The sequence below is a fragment of the Hypanus sabinus genome, chromosome 9 (genome assembly GCF_030144855.1).
Source record: "Hypanus sabinus isolate sHypSab1 chromosome 9, sHypSab1.hap1, whole genome shotgun sequence".
NCBI lineage: Eukaryota > Metazoa > Chordata > Chondrichthyes > Myliobatiformes > Dasyatidae > Hypanus > Hypanus sabinus.
The window spans coordinates 26,481,438-26,494,685 of record NC_082714.1 but is presented as its reverse complement, the minus strand read 5'-3'; the positions used below and the strand labels follow the sequence as shown (position 1 = coordinate 26,494,685).

General features: G+C 34.7%; 1 protein-coding gene across 7 annotated transcripts in view; it reads left to right on the top strand.

Annotated features, from left to right (window-relative positions):
- pdxdc1 (pyridoxal-dependent decarboxylase domain containing 1) overlaps nucleotides 1-13,248 on the top strand; it is an 88,882-nt gene that overhangs the window by 63,675 nt on the left and 11,959 nt on the right. For all 7 annotated transcript variants that reach the window (XM_059979360.1, XM_059979358.1, XM_059979359.1 and 4 more), the window contains 9 exons: nucleotides 202-250; nucleotides 759-860; nucleotides 1,118-1,243; nucleotides 3,676-3,726; nucleotides 9,505-9,568; nucleotides 11,002-11,090; nucleotides 11,258-11,363; nucleotides 12,139-12,310; nucleotides 13,007-13,125. In XM_059979360.1, the coding sequence (XP_059835343.1) occupies nucleotides 202-250; nucleotides 759-860; nucleotides 1,118-1,243; nucleotides 3,676-3,726; nucleotides 9,505-9,568; nucleotides 11,002-11,090; nucleotides 11,258-11,363; nucleotides 12,139-12,310; nucleotides 13,007-13,125 (878 nt within the window). The remainder of the gene's footprint in view (nucleotides 1-201; nucleotides 251-758; nucleotides 861-1,117; nucleotides 1,244-3,675; nucleotides 3,727-9,504; nucleotides 9,569-11,001; nucleotides 11,091-11,257; nucleotides 11,364-12,138; nucleotides 12,311-13,006; nucleotides 13,126-13,248) is intronic.

Genomic DNA, 13,248 nt, shown 5'->3' with positions numbered 1-13,248 from the left:
CAAAAGTATAATGTATCTTATACAATTATTTTTGGAAATTCACAAACAGTATATCAGTCAAGCTGCTTCATCACCTTCTGTTATCTGATCAAAAATTTTAAAATGAACTGATTAAACAACACTTAGCCTTTCTCAAGTCTCCCCAAAAGCTTTCACTAATCTTGAGTGTATAGCTGAAATCATTTTTTTTTTGTATTGCAGTGTTAATTTGGCCACATTGACACTTGGTTATGTTTCTTCATCTATACTGGTTAGTATCATTTTCAGTTGTGATGTACATCTAAGTTAATGCATTTTTGCAATTCATATGATCTTTAAAGGCTCTTAGAACTTCAATTACTCTGATATATGCTAGTATTCATTCCAAAACAACAATGCAGAAGGCAAATACTGTGTATTTCACACAAAATGCTTGAGGAATTCAGCAAGTCAGGCAGCGGTCTATGGAGGAGAATGAACAGTTGATGTTTCTGACTGAGACCCTTTATCAGGTCTGGAAAGGAAGGGAGCAGAAGACAGAATGTGGAAGGAGGGAAGTAGTAGAAGCTAGCAGGTGATAGTTTGGGGGGGGGGGGGTGAGGCACATAGTGTATTACTTTTAGAAAGCTTTGAGACCAAGTATTGTTTTAAATTCCGAAGCGAGTCCTCAGTGTATGACTTTACCTGTTTACATGGCTTTGTTAGAGTTTATTATTTAAATTAATTGAATATTGCTTTAGACTGTGTTCAGTGCCGGTTTTGACTCTCTCTTTTTGTAGGCTGCAACTAAATGTGACAGCATGACCTTGACTTTAGGACCCTGGTTGGGTCTCCCTGCTGTGCCTGCAGTGACATTATATAGACATGAGGATCCCTCACTGGTGAGTGATTGCTACATGATCAATGTGTGTGTGGGGGGGGGGGGGGAGAGAGTTAAGAATTTATGCATGGAATCTAATTCATATTCTGAAATAAGTATAACTTAATATTTATAGTCATAAATATTTGCATATAGTTTTTGACTTAAAATCCAAGTTATTACAAGTAGAAATTTCTAAAAGAAGCTAGTACAGTCCAAATATAGAAGATTATTCAAAGTTTTTGAATTCTGGAATATGTCCTGTACTTTTTATTTTAGTCTTTAGCTGCAGGCCTCACCACAAGTCAACCAGTTGAGAAACTTCGAGCTTTGCCTCTCTGGCTCTCTCTGCAATACTTGGGACATGATGGAATAGTTGACAGAATCAAGTATGCTTCTCAGTTGGTAAGTGTTACCTTTGTTTTCTGTTAATTTATTCCTATTGATTTTATCTGTGCTGTTTATCCAAAGAGTGGAAAAAGCTGAAAGATTAGCTGCTTTATTCCCCATGTAAAATATAGTTGACCCCACACCAATACTAGCTAGTGGAATAGTATATGAACAGAGCAGGCTCAGTTTTAGGCATCCTTTCTAAACTCCTTTTTTAGTAAACAATCATTCAGCTACATGGTATGGCTTGCACAGTTGGCTGTTCATTGAGGTAAATGAAAGAATCACATTCCATTTTTCAGAAATATGATTCCTTTAAAACCACATCTTTTCTGTTAGGAATTCTAACTCCTTTGTATTTGTGGAGGAGTGAAGAATATCTCACCATCTTTATTGTAACTTACTCTTGATGTATTGCACTGACATTTTAACCAAATACTGCGTAGGAAATAATTAAAAGTAGCTGTATGGCTCATTCGAAGTTCTAAATCACCTTCTAGATGTAACCATACTGGATGGGTGTGAGGAGTGATATTTGGAGCCTCAAATATCAGTTATGGGAGTTGTACTCTTGTAATTTAAAATATTGCCTTGGAATCAAGAGCTCAAAGCAAAATGTTTAAACATTGATATCAATCTTGGAAGGAGGGAATTGAATCTGAAGAGAATCTAAAGTAGTACAATTTATTTGGAAGTATATATATAATTGAGTGAAAATGGATAAAATTTGATGGTGTTGCAGATCAAAAGGAAAGATGGAAATTTGAACTAGTGAATGGTGAAATTGGGAGATGTTTTGGAATAATGAGCAATTAGTTTTAATGTAAGCATGTGTTAATGGAATAGCAACCAAAGCAAACTATTAGTCAACAAAATAATCCCCTTAATTATAGGAAATTTATTTGAGAGAGATAGAGACAGTGTGGAATGGGCCCTTCTAGTCCTTTCTTGGCCAAAAAGCCATCATTTGGATAAAACTCCATCATCCAAATCATTGAGATATAATATAAAAAGAAGCTATACACTGACCCCTACAACACATCACTTGTCAGTGGCAGCCAACCAGAAAAAGCCCCCTGTATTCCTTCTTTTGCCTCCTGCCAGTCAGTCAATCTTCCATTCATTCTTGTACCTTTCCTGTAATGCCATGGGCTCTTGTTAAGCAACCTCATGTGCAGCACCTTCTTAAAGGCTGTCTGAAACAATATCCAATGACTCTCCTTTGTCTGTCCTGCCTGTTGTTTCTTCAAAGAATTCCAATAGGTTTGTCAGCAAAGGTTCCCCTTTAGAAAACTATACTCTTTGACCTATTTTATCATGTGCCTCCAAGTACCCCGAAACCTCATTCTTAGTAATAGATTCCAAAATCTTTCCAACCACTGAAGGTTAGTCTGATGTTCGAATTGAACTCTGAACTCCAGTGCCCCAAGCTGTAATAGCACAGTGCTACTCATTACGCTACCTTGAGCCAAATTGCACAATGATCAGGTAAATTCTCAAGTATTTTTGTTCAGTTTTTTGTCACTGAATCTCAAGCAAGCTTATAGGCCTTGACCAGGCAGAGGGATCATGGAGCTGGCCCATGGCACTTCATGTACTGTGATTGTGAGGAAAATTACAAACTTGCTCTTTGCAGTTGAAGAAAAGTTGGACAGGGTAATTGTGGAACTCTAAATTAGATAAAGTAGGGCACCATAGTAGCTTAGCAATTAGCACAATGCTGCTTCATCTTTGAGGTGCTGGAGTTCAATTCTGATATCAAATTTAAGGAGTTTGTATATCCTTATATGAATATGTGGGTTTCCTCTAGTGCTCCAGTTTCCTCTCACAGTCCAAAGACATACTAGTTAGCAGTTTAGTTGGTCATAGTTAATTTTCCTGTAATTAGACTAGCATTTAATCAGTGGGTTACTGGCAGTGTGGCTAAGGGCCGGTATGGCCTATTCCACACTGTATACTTATCTAAATAAAGAAAGAAACAGACTTAAATAAGTGATTGACAAACTTCGTTCCTGTATGAGGATTTTCCTCTTCCTTGGAGCACATTGGAATTCAGACTAGAGGGGTTGGAAATATTTAAATCCGTTGATGTAATTATCTTCTGTTCTTGTAGATAAACTGTGATAGAAATGATTATATTGTGATAGGAATTTTGTTGAGCATTTGTGTGTAATAAGGAATATGCTTTCTATTTCAGACAGAACCATTTTGGTTTTTTTTGGCTCTACTAAACACTCCTGAAGTTTATCCTGTACTGCCTTCAGAATGTACCTTTATTAATACCAGTTGGTTTGGACTCACTCTAGTTAAAGTGTTTAAATAATTTTATCAACATCCAAGATTAAAACAGTGTTGTTTGAATAAGGCATTGATGTATAAAGGAACAAAATTTGTTGGTGAAATTGGAAAGAAATAAATGCAATAACCATTACATTTATCTTTTTCAGAGCCAAAGACTACTGGAAAACTTAAAAAAATTAAGTTCTATCAGAACCTCGGTATGTATTGTCCTTGTGTTTTTGGCACCATATATTTGACTCAGTAGAAGTGCTGTGTCATTATTAGAAACAAACTTTCGGACAAGTAATAGTTCAGGGGTTTCTTTGGTTAATTATTAGTCCCTGTTGATAAAGTGGATAAATGTGATTCTGAACTAACTTGCTACTGGTACTCTAGAAATTACATTTATTTTAAGCAAACACTTTTGCAGGATGTTATGTCAGTGCAATTTTTGCAACTCAAATATTATCGAGCAGAAAAAAGGATCTCTATATCATTGTGTTCAGTTTTGCAAACCAATATTTCCCTGCACCTAATTTGATTTGATTCCAGTTTAAAGTATTGAGTTAGTTGACTTTTACTTATATTTAAATTTCAGGTAACAAATGGCTAATAAATCCTCCATTTTGCTGAGTAATAAATCAATGCAAATTCAATGGTCTTGTATTTGTAATACCTATTATTTTTTTTTTAATTCAGAATATATTGAGCAAATCTGTCAACACTATTTCTACAATATAGCCCAGAAAAACTTGTGCATAGTGTGTAAACACCATAATTATTTTTCTGAATGCTTTGCAAAGAAAGTGCATAAATATTCTACTTTTTGTGTTGTATAGCTTGACATTTATGGATGTGGTTTTAATCTTCTGTTTAAGCTTTTAGACAGAACGTATAGCACATGGAAGTTGCAAGGCTGTGCAGAAATAATATCACCAGAGAATTAGCTCCTGAACAAACAGACATACTTTATTGATCCCGAGGGAAATTGGGTTTCGTTACAGTCGCACCAACCAAGAATAGTGTAGAAATATAGCAATATAAAACCATAAATAATTAAATAATATGTAAATTATGCCAAGCGGAAATAAGTCCAGGACCAGCTTATTGACTCAGGGTGTCTGACACTCCGAGGGAGGAGTTATAAAGTTTGATGACCACAGGCAGGAATGACTTCCTATGATGCTCAGTGTTGCATCTCGGTGGAATGAGTCTCTGGCTGAATGTGACTAACCAGTACATTATGGAGTGGATGGGAGACATTGTCCAAGATGGACAAGTTAGGAGTGTTGCAGGAGATGATGTGGGTTAAGAACTTACTTGTCAAGAATATAGATGAAGAGAGTTGCCTAAGTAGTTAGGTGTAAATGGGTTGAAGTTTGAGGACAACTGCTAATGACAGGAAGTACAAATACATAGCTGCCATGGTGAGGCAGGATCAGGAATTGTTAGTTGCAAAGAATAATACATGCAAGTGATAGAAAGAATATAGGAGTAGAGTTTCAGCCCAAGGTCAAATTGGTAAAAGAGGTTGCAGAAGGTTGACTTAAGCTTTAAGTAGGCAATGCAATTTGAACAAGGTTTTGAAGTTAGTGGGAGAAACTAAAGGTAAAACATGGTGTGCTATTTGCTCCTTTGCTTGTTGCTTAATTTATTCATTTTTCAAAGTTTTCTCTTTTGTATATTGGAAACGGCTTTTCATTCCATCTCTCTTGGTGCACCTCTGCCTGCCCTGCCCTACAGGCTGGCCCCTGTCCACCCCCACTCTGCCGGCCGGTCCCTGGTGAAGAGAATTAGTGATTTATCAAAAGAAAATCTAGAATTTTGGTGCATACGTATTTTGATTAAAGTACCAAAACTGATTATTTGGCAATTGATTGTGCATTCAGTTGTAATTATTCTAGTAGTCTGTGAATTATCTTCTAGTTATAATGTTTAATGTTTTGTAATAAAGCTGGTCTCACTAAATCATTTCAGGAAATAATCACCAAACCCAAAGGAGTGGTATTTACTGGAAAATCTGTAGGGAATATCTTGGGGGAGATTATTTTGGCAATAGTAGGTGGGATTAAAATATCTCTAGCTAAACTGTTTTGACTTACATCTAATTCTTTTTGAACTATTAATTATATGCTGTTGAAAGATGTAAAGTGACATGATCCATTCAAATTCCAACTTTCTAACCAGCTATTTTTCTTTTTAGAATATTACTATCTACAATATTAATACAAATGCCTTAATTGTAATTATCTGTAGATGGCAGGGATTGGTTCATTGTACTTGTTGCGAGCTGCATGCAACGTAAGTCACTTTGCTGTAGGTTGCTTTTCAAAATGGCTGCTGATTGGAGTAAAAATTTGAAGTTTTCCAACAAAAGGAATATCTCCAGCTGCTGTTGCAGATAGCTTTTCAAAATGTTTACCCTAAAAATATTTCCTAAATTCAAATAGTCTCGATGATTAGATGAAGAATTTCCTAGTTTGAATAGCTTAATCGAAAAATGAAGGCAGATGAACCAAATTTAAAGTTAACTATGAATCTGTTTTGGGAAAAATTGTTTTAAGGTTTCATAAGATTAATTGTTTCACAGTTTTAATGGTGATTGATTATGGTGCTTCATCCAATCACACCAAATGGTTATTTGTAATCTGTGCTATATAGCCTTCTATCAGTACTACAAAAATACCCCCATTGAAGCATTTAGCTCCAAGTGTTTGTCATTGCAAGCATATATGAAATTTATATTCTGTAAATTCTATTGGAAAATTTTGTGGATTGTAAATGGATCATGTGCAAATTATTCCTATTGGCTGTTCTTTTGTATACTAATAGTACTTTGAATGCTCACTGTCAGTCAGACTTTTTACAAGTTGCTGTATGTGCATGGCAAGTTATGCATGTAATGAAATGTTTATTTTGTTAGAGAAAATGGTAAAAAATGTTTACTAATTGCATGGCAATGAAAGGCCTTTGACATATCAAAGAACATAATGAAAGCATGCTGTTAAATACTTTATACAATAATGTAAACAACTACAGTGACAGGATGGATAAAAGATCAAAATGTATTTAAAGCCTGTGTTAATCCTTTGCCTTAAGAGTCCTATCATATATTTAAGCATAAAGTTTCATATCCTGTCAGAAATTTATTAAGGTTGCTCACTTTTTAGCTTTTTAAAATTAATGTAAACAATGATTTTAAGGCATACTTTTTTACACAAAAAGCTAATATTATAATCAAAACTTATAGATGTTTTTTCTGATGGCAAAGTTTTAAACAGGTATTATTGCACCATTCATCAGATCTTTGCAGCAGTAGATTCAGATTCCACCCCGATTAAGAATAGCTACAGTTAAGACAGGGAAACTTAAGGAATCCTGAAATTATTCTCAGAATTGAAGTTGCTTGTTCATCACAATTTTACTTCTGTGTCATCTGTTGATGATTCTAAAGCTGCTGATGCTCATGTTTGGCTTTATTCTTATTTTTTATTAAGTATCAGTTAGGTAAATATGTTGTTGTTCACCCAATCCCAATATTTATCATCTTGAAACAATATACTGCAAAGCCTTGTAATTTGGTAACTTTAATGTTAAATGGGATCATGACAGCAGTGATACTGTGTTGATAATAAAACGTTATTCCAGTAGGTAAAAGGAAATTACTGGACAAGATTTGTTGTTAATTTCCCAAACAAATAATCAAGCATATATTGTAATAATAGACACTTGAACTTGAACCCCAATCATATTGAGTTCTAAGAACAGAGCTAAAGTAAGGCAAGGTTAGTTTTGACAAGAACTAAAATATTAATATTCATGTTTGTCTTCCATACTTCTGTTTGGTTTGGCAGTTGTAGTGTAGGAACAACAGGTGTTCCTCCTGTAGCCCCAATAAGCAAAGCTGGAATTTTATGTATTATCGCCTATTTATTTAAGTTTATTTAAACAAAAAAAAATTGTAGACTTTTAAAGTTTTAAAGCTAATTCAAATTCAGACACTGCTTGAAACTGCATTAGCTACTTGCAAAGTTGCATCTCAGGTGGAAAATAGGACTGATGACTAAAGGATCATTCATAAATGTGGACTCTCAGAAATTATTGAAGGATGGATGAAAAATACATATTTTGGTGTGCTTGCAAGGGAAAGCATGGAGAACAAATTAATTGGAGTGGGAGCTTACAAGGAAAAGTTTTGGTACTTGGTCTAATGCAGGCAGGTGGGTGAGTAGAAAAACAAGAATAGAGGTAGATAGAGAGATCCAAATGTGGATGTGGTTGTAATATATTCACTGGGAAAACTTGGATGCAAGTGTGAGACAAGGGTTTGCCTTTATACAAGGTGAAAGTAAGATTATTTTGTTTTAAATACCTTGTTTCTAGAAACAGAAAAGGTATAGATGAATCAAATCCATACATAATCAGAATGATTGAAGTAGGGAGTTGGAAATAAGTGATTTTGTTGATAATTTGTATGAAGCTTCTGGGCTATTTAGAATACTAAGGTTTTGTAATCTTCTGATTTAGCCTGATTGGGTGAATAGAGAAGGAATTGAAATAGGTAATAAAATAGCAAAGGTGAAATTTGGAAGTGAAAATTATGACGAGGATAAAATAATTACTTTGAACTTTATTTTAATATAGTTAATTTTATGTTCGTGAAACAATTTTTATAATCAACAACACATTTTTCACTGCCTCATAGTTTCCTCTTTCCATCCAACAGTCAAGTCCTAATTCTTGCTATATATTTTTCTTTCCTTGTCAAATTCCTTTCTGTTCCCTTCTCTTCTGAAGACGTTAATTCCTTGCTGGATGCCGCTCACCTATTAGTACTTCGTTCAGTTGGCCTTTCATGTCAGCCATGACGGTGAGTGCCAGCAGGATAATCAGTTGTTGGAAACATCGGTTTGATATTGTCTTCACCTGAGGTCCTCATAGCAGCATCCAACAAAGGCTGCTGGATAACTGTCGGGAGAAGCACATTTTGGCTAACCTTCTTAAAATTGAAAGCATTGAATTTCCGTATAAGAAATCTAATTTGGCTCAGCATCAAAGATCTAACTTCATAATCCCTTTCCTAATGTATTGAGGAATCCAGTGTTTTGCTATGCATTATTGTCTTTATCTTTTTGTTGATGTTTTTTTAAAAAAAAACATTTTAATGTTCTGACTTGTCTGTTTTCCAATGCTGAATTGACCTAACCACCATTCCAGAACTGACATCCACATTACTCCCTTGACTGGCCGAAAGTTGCTTTTAATGTGGTTCTTTCAAAAGTCATGTGTTAGGTTATTATCAATGAACCTACAATGACAAGTGAGTTTCTTGCTAAGTGTTGCATTTGCTCAGTGAAAGAACACTCTGAATGTGCTTATTGTTGCCATTCAGTTATGTAGTTAATGCTGCAAGGTTAATTCTGTTCAGTAAAATGGCAGAACATTTGGATATTAGGGATCATGCATGGATGTTATGTCTGTAATAAGGAAGTACAAAATAATATTGATTGTAGTATTTTTTATATTTTTAAACTCCTAGGATGGAGCATGTTTATGTGGATCCCACTGCATCAGTCTTTATATTTTTAGTCCTTTAACCTTAAGGAAAATAACTCCTAAAATTAGAAAATGTCAAAGGCTTTTTATTACTACTTTTAGATCACATTTGCAGTTTTGTGTTTGAAATAAGGATTGAATTGGAATCTAAGAGCATTTATGGTTAGAAATTGGTTTATGGGCTCTGTTCACCTGTTGTATTGTGATCAAAGTAGAGTTCAGTGTGTTTAGAATCAGACTGTGAGAACAATTTTAAGTACCGGTTCTCTTTCAATATTAGTGGTTAGATTTTACCATAAAGATCATTGCAACTAATTGATAAATTTGATCTTGGTTTTAAAACTGAGTCCAGTAGTCATGTCCATAAACCAAATATTCAAATATTATTTATTTTTAATATTGATGAGGGACTTAATGTTTCTTTTCTTTTTAATCACAAGGTTGAAGATGAACTGAATTCTCCGGTGGTAGTTTTCAGATTTGTCCAAGAACAGCCAAAATCTGGTAAGAAGTCTTGACACAATTCATGTTTGGCAATTATTGTTTAGTTCATTAAATCTCTATTACCATCAGTCACTAAAATGTAGTATTTCATGCTTAAAATGGAATACTTATGAATCAGTTTAACTCACTTATTTCTATATTAAGTTTCAAAACCTTTCTTTAGAACTTCAGCACATAATTTAGTAGTAGTGAGGGATGTCTGTCTTCTGGGTGAAGTATTAAATCTCTCTGTACCTCTTCACTTGCCACAGGATTAATTATTATATCATTGGATCTCCATTGCTTACATAGGTAAATTTGTCTATTCTGTGACAAGAGCGGGAGTGAGGTTCTGATTGTTGAGAGCTCTGCATTTTTTAGGGAATGTACTGCTTTGGGGTAAATGTGACTATCTATTCAGATAGTCCAAGAAAAAATGTGTTTGCATGCATGGTCTCAGAAATGAGAATCTTGGATAATGATGATCTGTGAGCATTGGGTTGGTAGGGTGATAGTACCAGACTGAATACTAATTCAAGTGTAGATAGAAATAATTAAGTTTCAGCTTCTGTCAGATCTTCAGGACACAAGAATACAAGAAAATCAGAGCATGAAGAGGCCACCCTCAAGCTACCCCATCATTTAATGTGATTGTGGCTATTCTGTGCTGGTCTCAACTCCTCTTCTGTGTTAAGTCTTCATACCTCTCTCCTTCTCAATCTATCAAATATTTGTCCAACTCCACTTTAAGTATTTCTAATGATCTAGTTTACACCACCTGCTAGGCAAAGAATTCTGGAGATCACCATCCTCTGCAAGAAGAAATTCCTAGATATCTCAGTTTTAAATGACCAGTACCTTATCTTGCCCCTTGTTCAAGACGTACCACATAGTGAAAATTTATTGACATTTACCCCTGTTAAGCCCTTTTAGGATCTTGTCTGTTTGATAAGGTCACTCAAACACAAGGAAATCTGCAGATGCTGGAAATTCAAGCAACACATACAAAATGCTGGTGAAATGCAGCAGGCCAGCTAGTATCTATTGGAAGAAGTACAGTTGACGGTTCAGGCCGAGACCCTTTGTCAGGACTGAAGTATTTACCAGTATTTGATTCATAGTTTTCTATACCTTCACAACTAGGAACATTCATCTTCACTACCCATACAGCAATTGTATTCCAGGTTCCTCTGGGTGGGAAAAGTTCTTCCTAGGATTTCTTGTAAACCTGCTACCTCTTACCCTAAGTCCGTGCCCTCTAACTGGGCAGCTATGCAAAAGGAAATGGATTCCTGTCAATATGACTCATAATTTTACATACCTTTATTGGTATTTCTGCCCTCCCCCAACCCCATTAGCTTCTTGAACTCCAGGGAATTTTGAGAAAAATAATAAATCCAAACACACCTGCAGAAATTCTTTGTAACTTCTGATCTTTTTATGAACTATTTCAGTTCTAAATGGGGCTCAATATCAAACCACTGCAGCTCAAGAATCCATGAAAGACTGTGAAAGTGAGATTGGGGATGCACTGAATCGCTGGGTAAGAATTTAATATAAAATTGGTGTTTTATTAAATGAATTCATCTTATCACAGATTGTCATAAAATTTAATATCTTTTTCGATCAATTACAACTTAAGAAATTCAAAATAAGTTAATAGTAAATACTTTTTTTTATATACTTGGTACTTTGTATTTCCATTAACAGTTAGGAGAACAGCTCGGGCAATTGGTTCCAACAAGTGGTATAAATGTTGTTGAACTTGAAGATGAGGGAGTCTGCATCCGATTTAGTCCATTGATGACAGCAGCAGGTGAGTGAAGAATATCTTAGGTTTGGCATCTAGTGTAACTTTTTTTTCTTAGATTCTTTTAGTCATATTGAGTTAACATAAATTTTGGGCTTTTGCTCTGAGATTTTGGATATTTATCTTTCCTCTGGTTGTAAAGGATTCCAGACAGAATTAAAAAAAGGAACTTTCCAAGTAACAACTTTGTCTGAATTCAATTTTAGATGACAGGACAAAATTGTGGTAGTAGCCCACTACCACTACTTCACTCAATCTGTAGCTAGAGCTGTACACAGTATTGAACTACTAAATGTATATCAGAGTTTTTTACCTGAGCCATTTTACAGTGCAATTTCTGGTGCTGATTCCAGTGGTCTGCTGCAATTAATGGGGTCTATAGAAATATTAGACAGGATGAAATCTTTCACATTTTCATGAAAAGGATTCACCAGTTTTCTTCTGTATGCATAAATTTAGACCTGTATTGGTCTCATTTCATTAATATTTTGTCTTTATACTCATTTTATACTCCTTATCAATTTGTTTATCTTGTATTCTTTCATGTTAAAATGCTATTTGAACATTTTAATGTATTTGAATACAGATAGATATTCAATTAAATTATCGCAATGAATTGATAGACTTTTGTTTAAAAATGTTGCATGTTTATGAAAGAATTTACTTCATTTAATCTTAGATCTATAAAAAATCTGTATTGTGTGATGTTTAATGAACATTTATTTGGTATTTTGTATTCTTTTGCCATTTACTCTATAAAGAGATTCACTTATTTTTCCAGTTTTAAACACCAAGCCTGAACATGTGGACCAATTGGCTGAACATCTGAAAACAAAAATTCCCATTCTTATTAGCACCTTGCAACTCCGAGAAGAATTTAAACAGGAGGTCTACAGGACAACTGGCCTTTCATACATTGAAGATCTGAGTTGGCCTGGATTAGGTGCTATACGGTAAGCCTTGCAAAATGTGTCTAATCAAAAATATTTTTCCTGGATATACCTACAAGATATGCATTGTAGTCAATTATAGTGACAAGAATAAGAATGTAGAAAAACCCATGTTGTGTGCTTCTAAATCCAGACTCTACAAACCAATAATATTATCTAATAAATTGGACCATGAAATCAATATAAACTAAAATACTCCTGATCAGTCTGAAGTCCAAAATTGTCCCAAAATCTTGGAGTATTAGAAAATATTTTTGCTTCCTCATTAATAAATATGTCCTTCCTCTGGTCTGCTTAAATATGGTGTCTGGTATCATTGAGTTATAGTTCCCATGATTGATAAATTGAATTGATGATTGATAAATTGATAAATTCTCATATTGAAATATCTTAACCATGTTTATTTTTGCATATTTTCCCACTTACTTGAGAAATTCTCGCACCAAAACAGGGGTTCCAAATCTTTTTTCTGCCATGGACCAGTACCATTAAGCAAGGTGTCTGTGGAGCCCAGGTTGGGAATCCCTATTTCAAAACAATAATATCTATTCTTCTCTCCCATTGTAGTCCTCTCCATTGGAATGGACTACTTTTGAATCCTCCCAAAACTTAAACACAAATGTGAAATGCTAGCTTAGTCAACAGACAACCAATGAGTTGTACAGAGTTCAAATAATAATACTGAAAAATTACCTGCAGGTATGAAATTAACAATGAAGACCCTGACCCTGAGAAACATTTAATGGAGATGGAAAAAATTGCCATAGGATTACTAAAGAAACTGAAGGAACTTGACTCTGATGTGCTGTTCTCAACAGGTTTGAATATTCTTCCATCTGTAGGAGTAAATGTATAAAGCAAATTGGGTAGAAAATGTGCAGCATAGTTACTTAACTGCCCTAATATCCAGAGACCAGGACGGAACATTAATTCAAATCCCA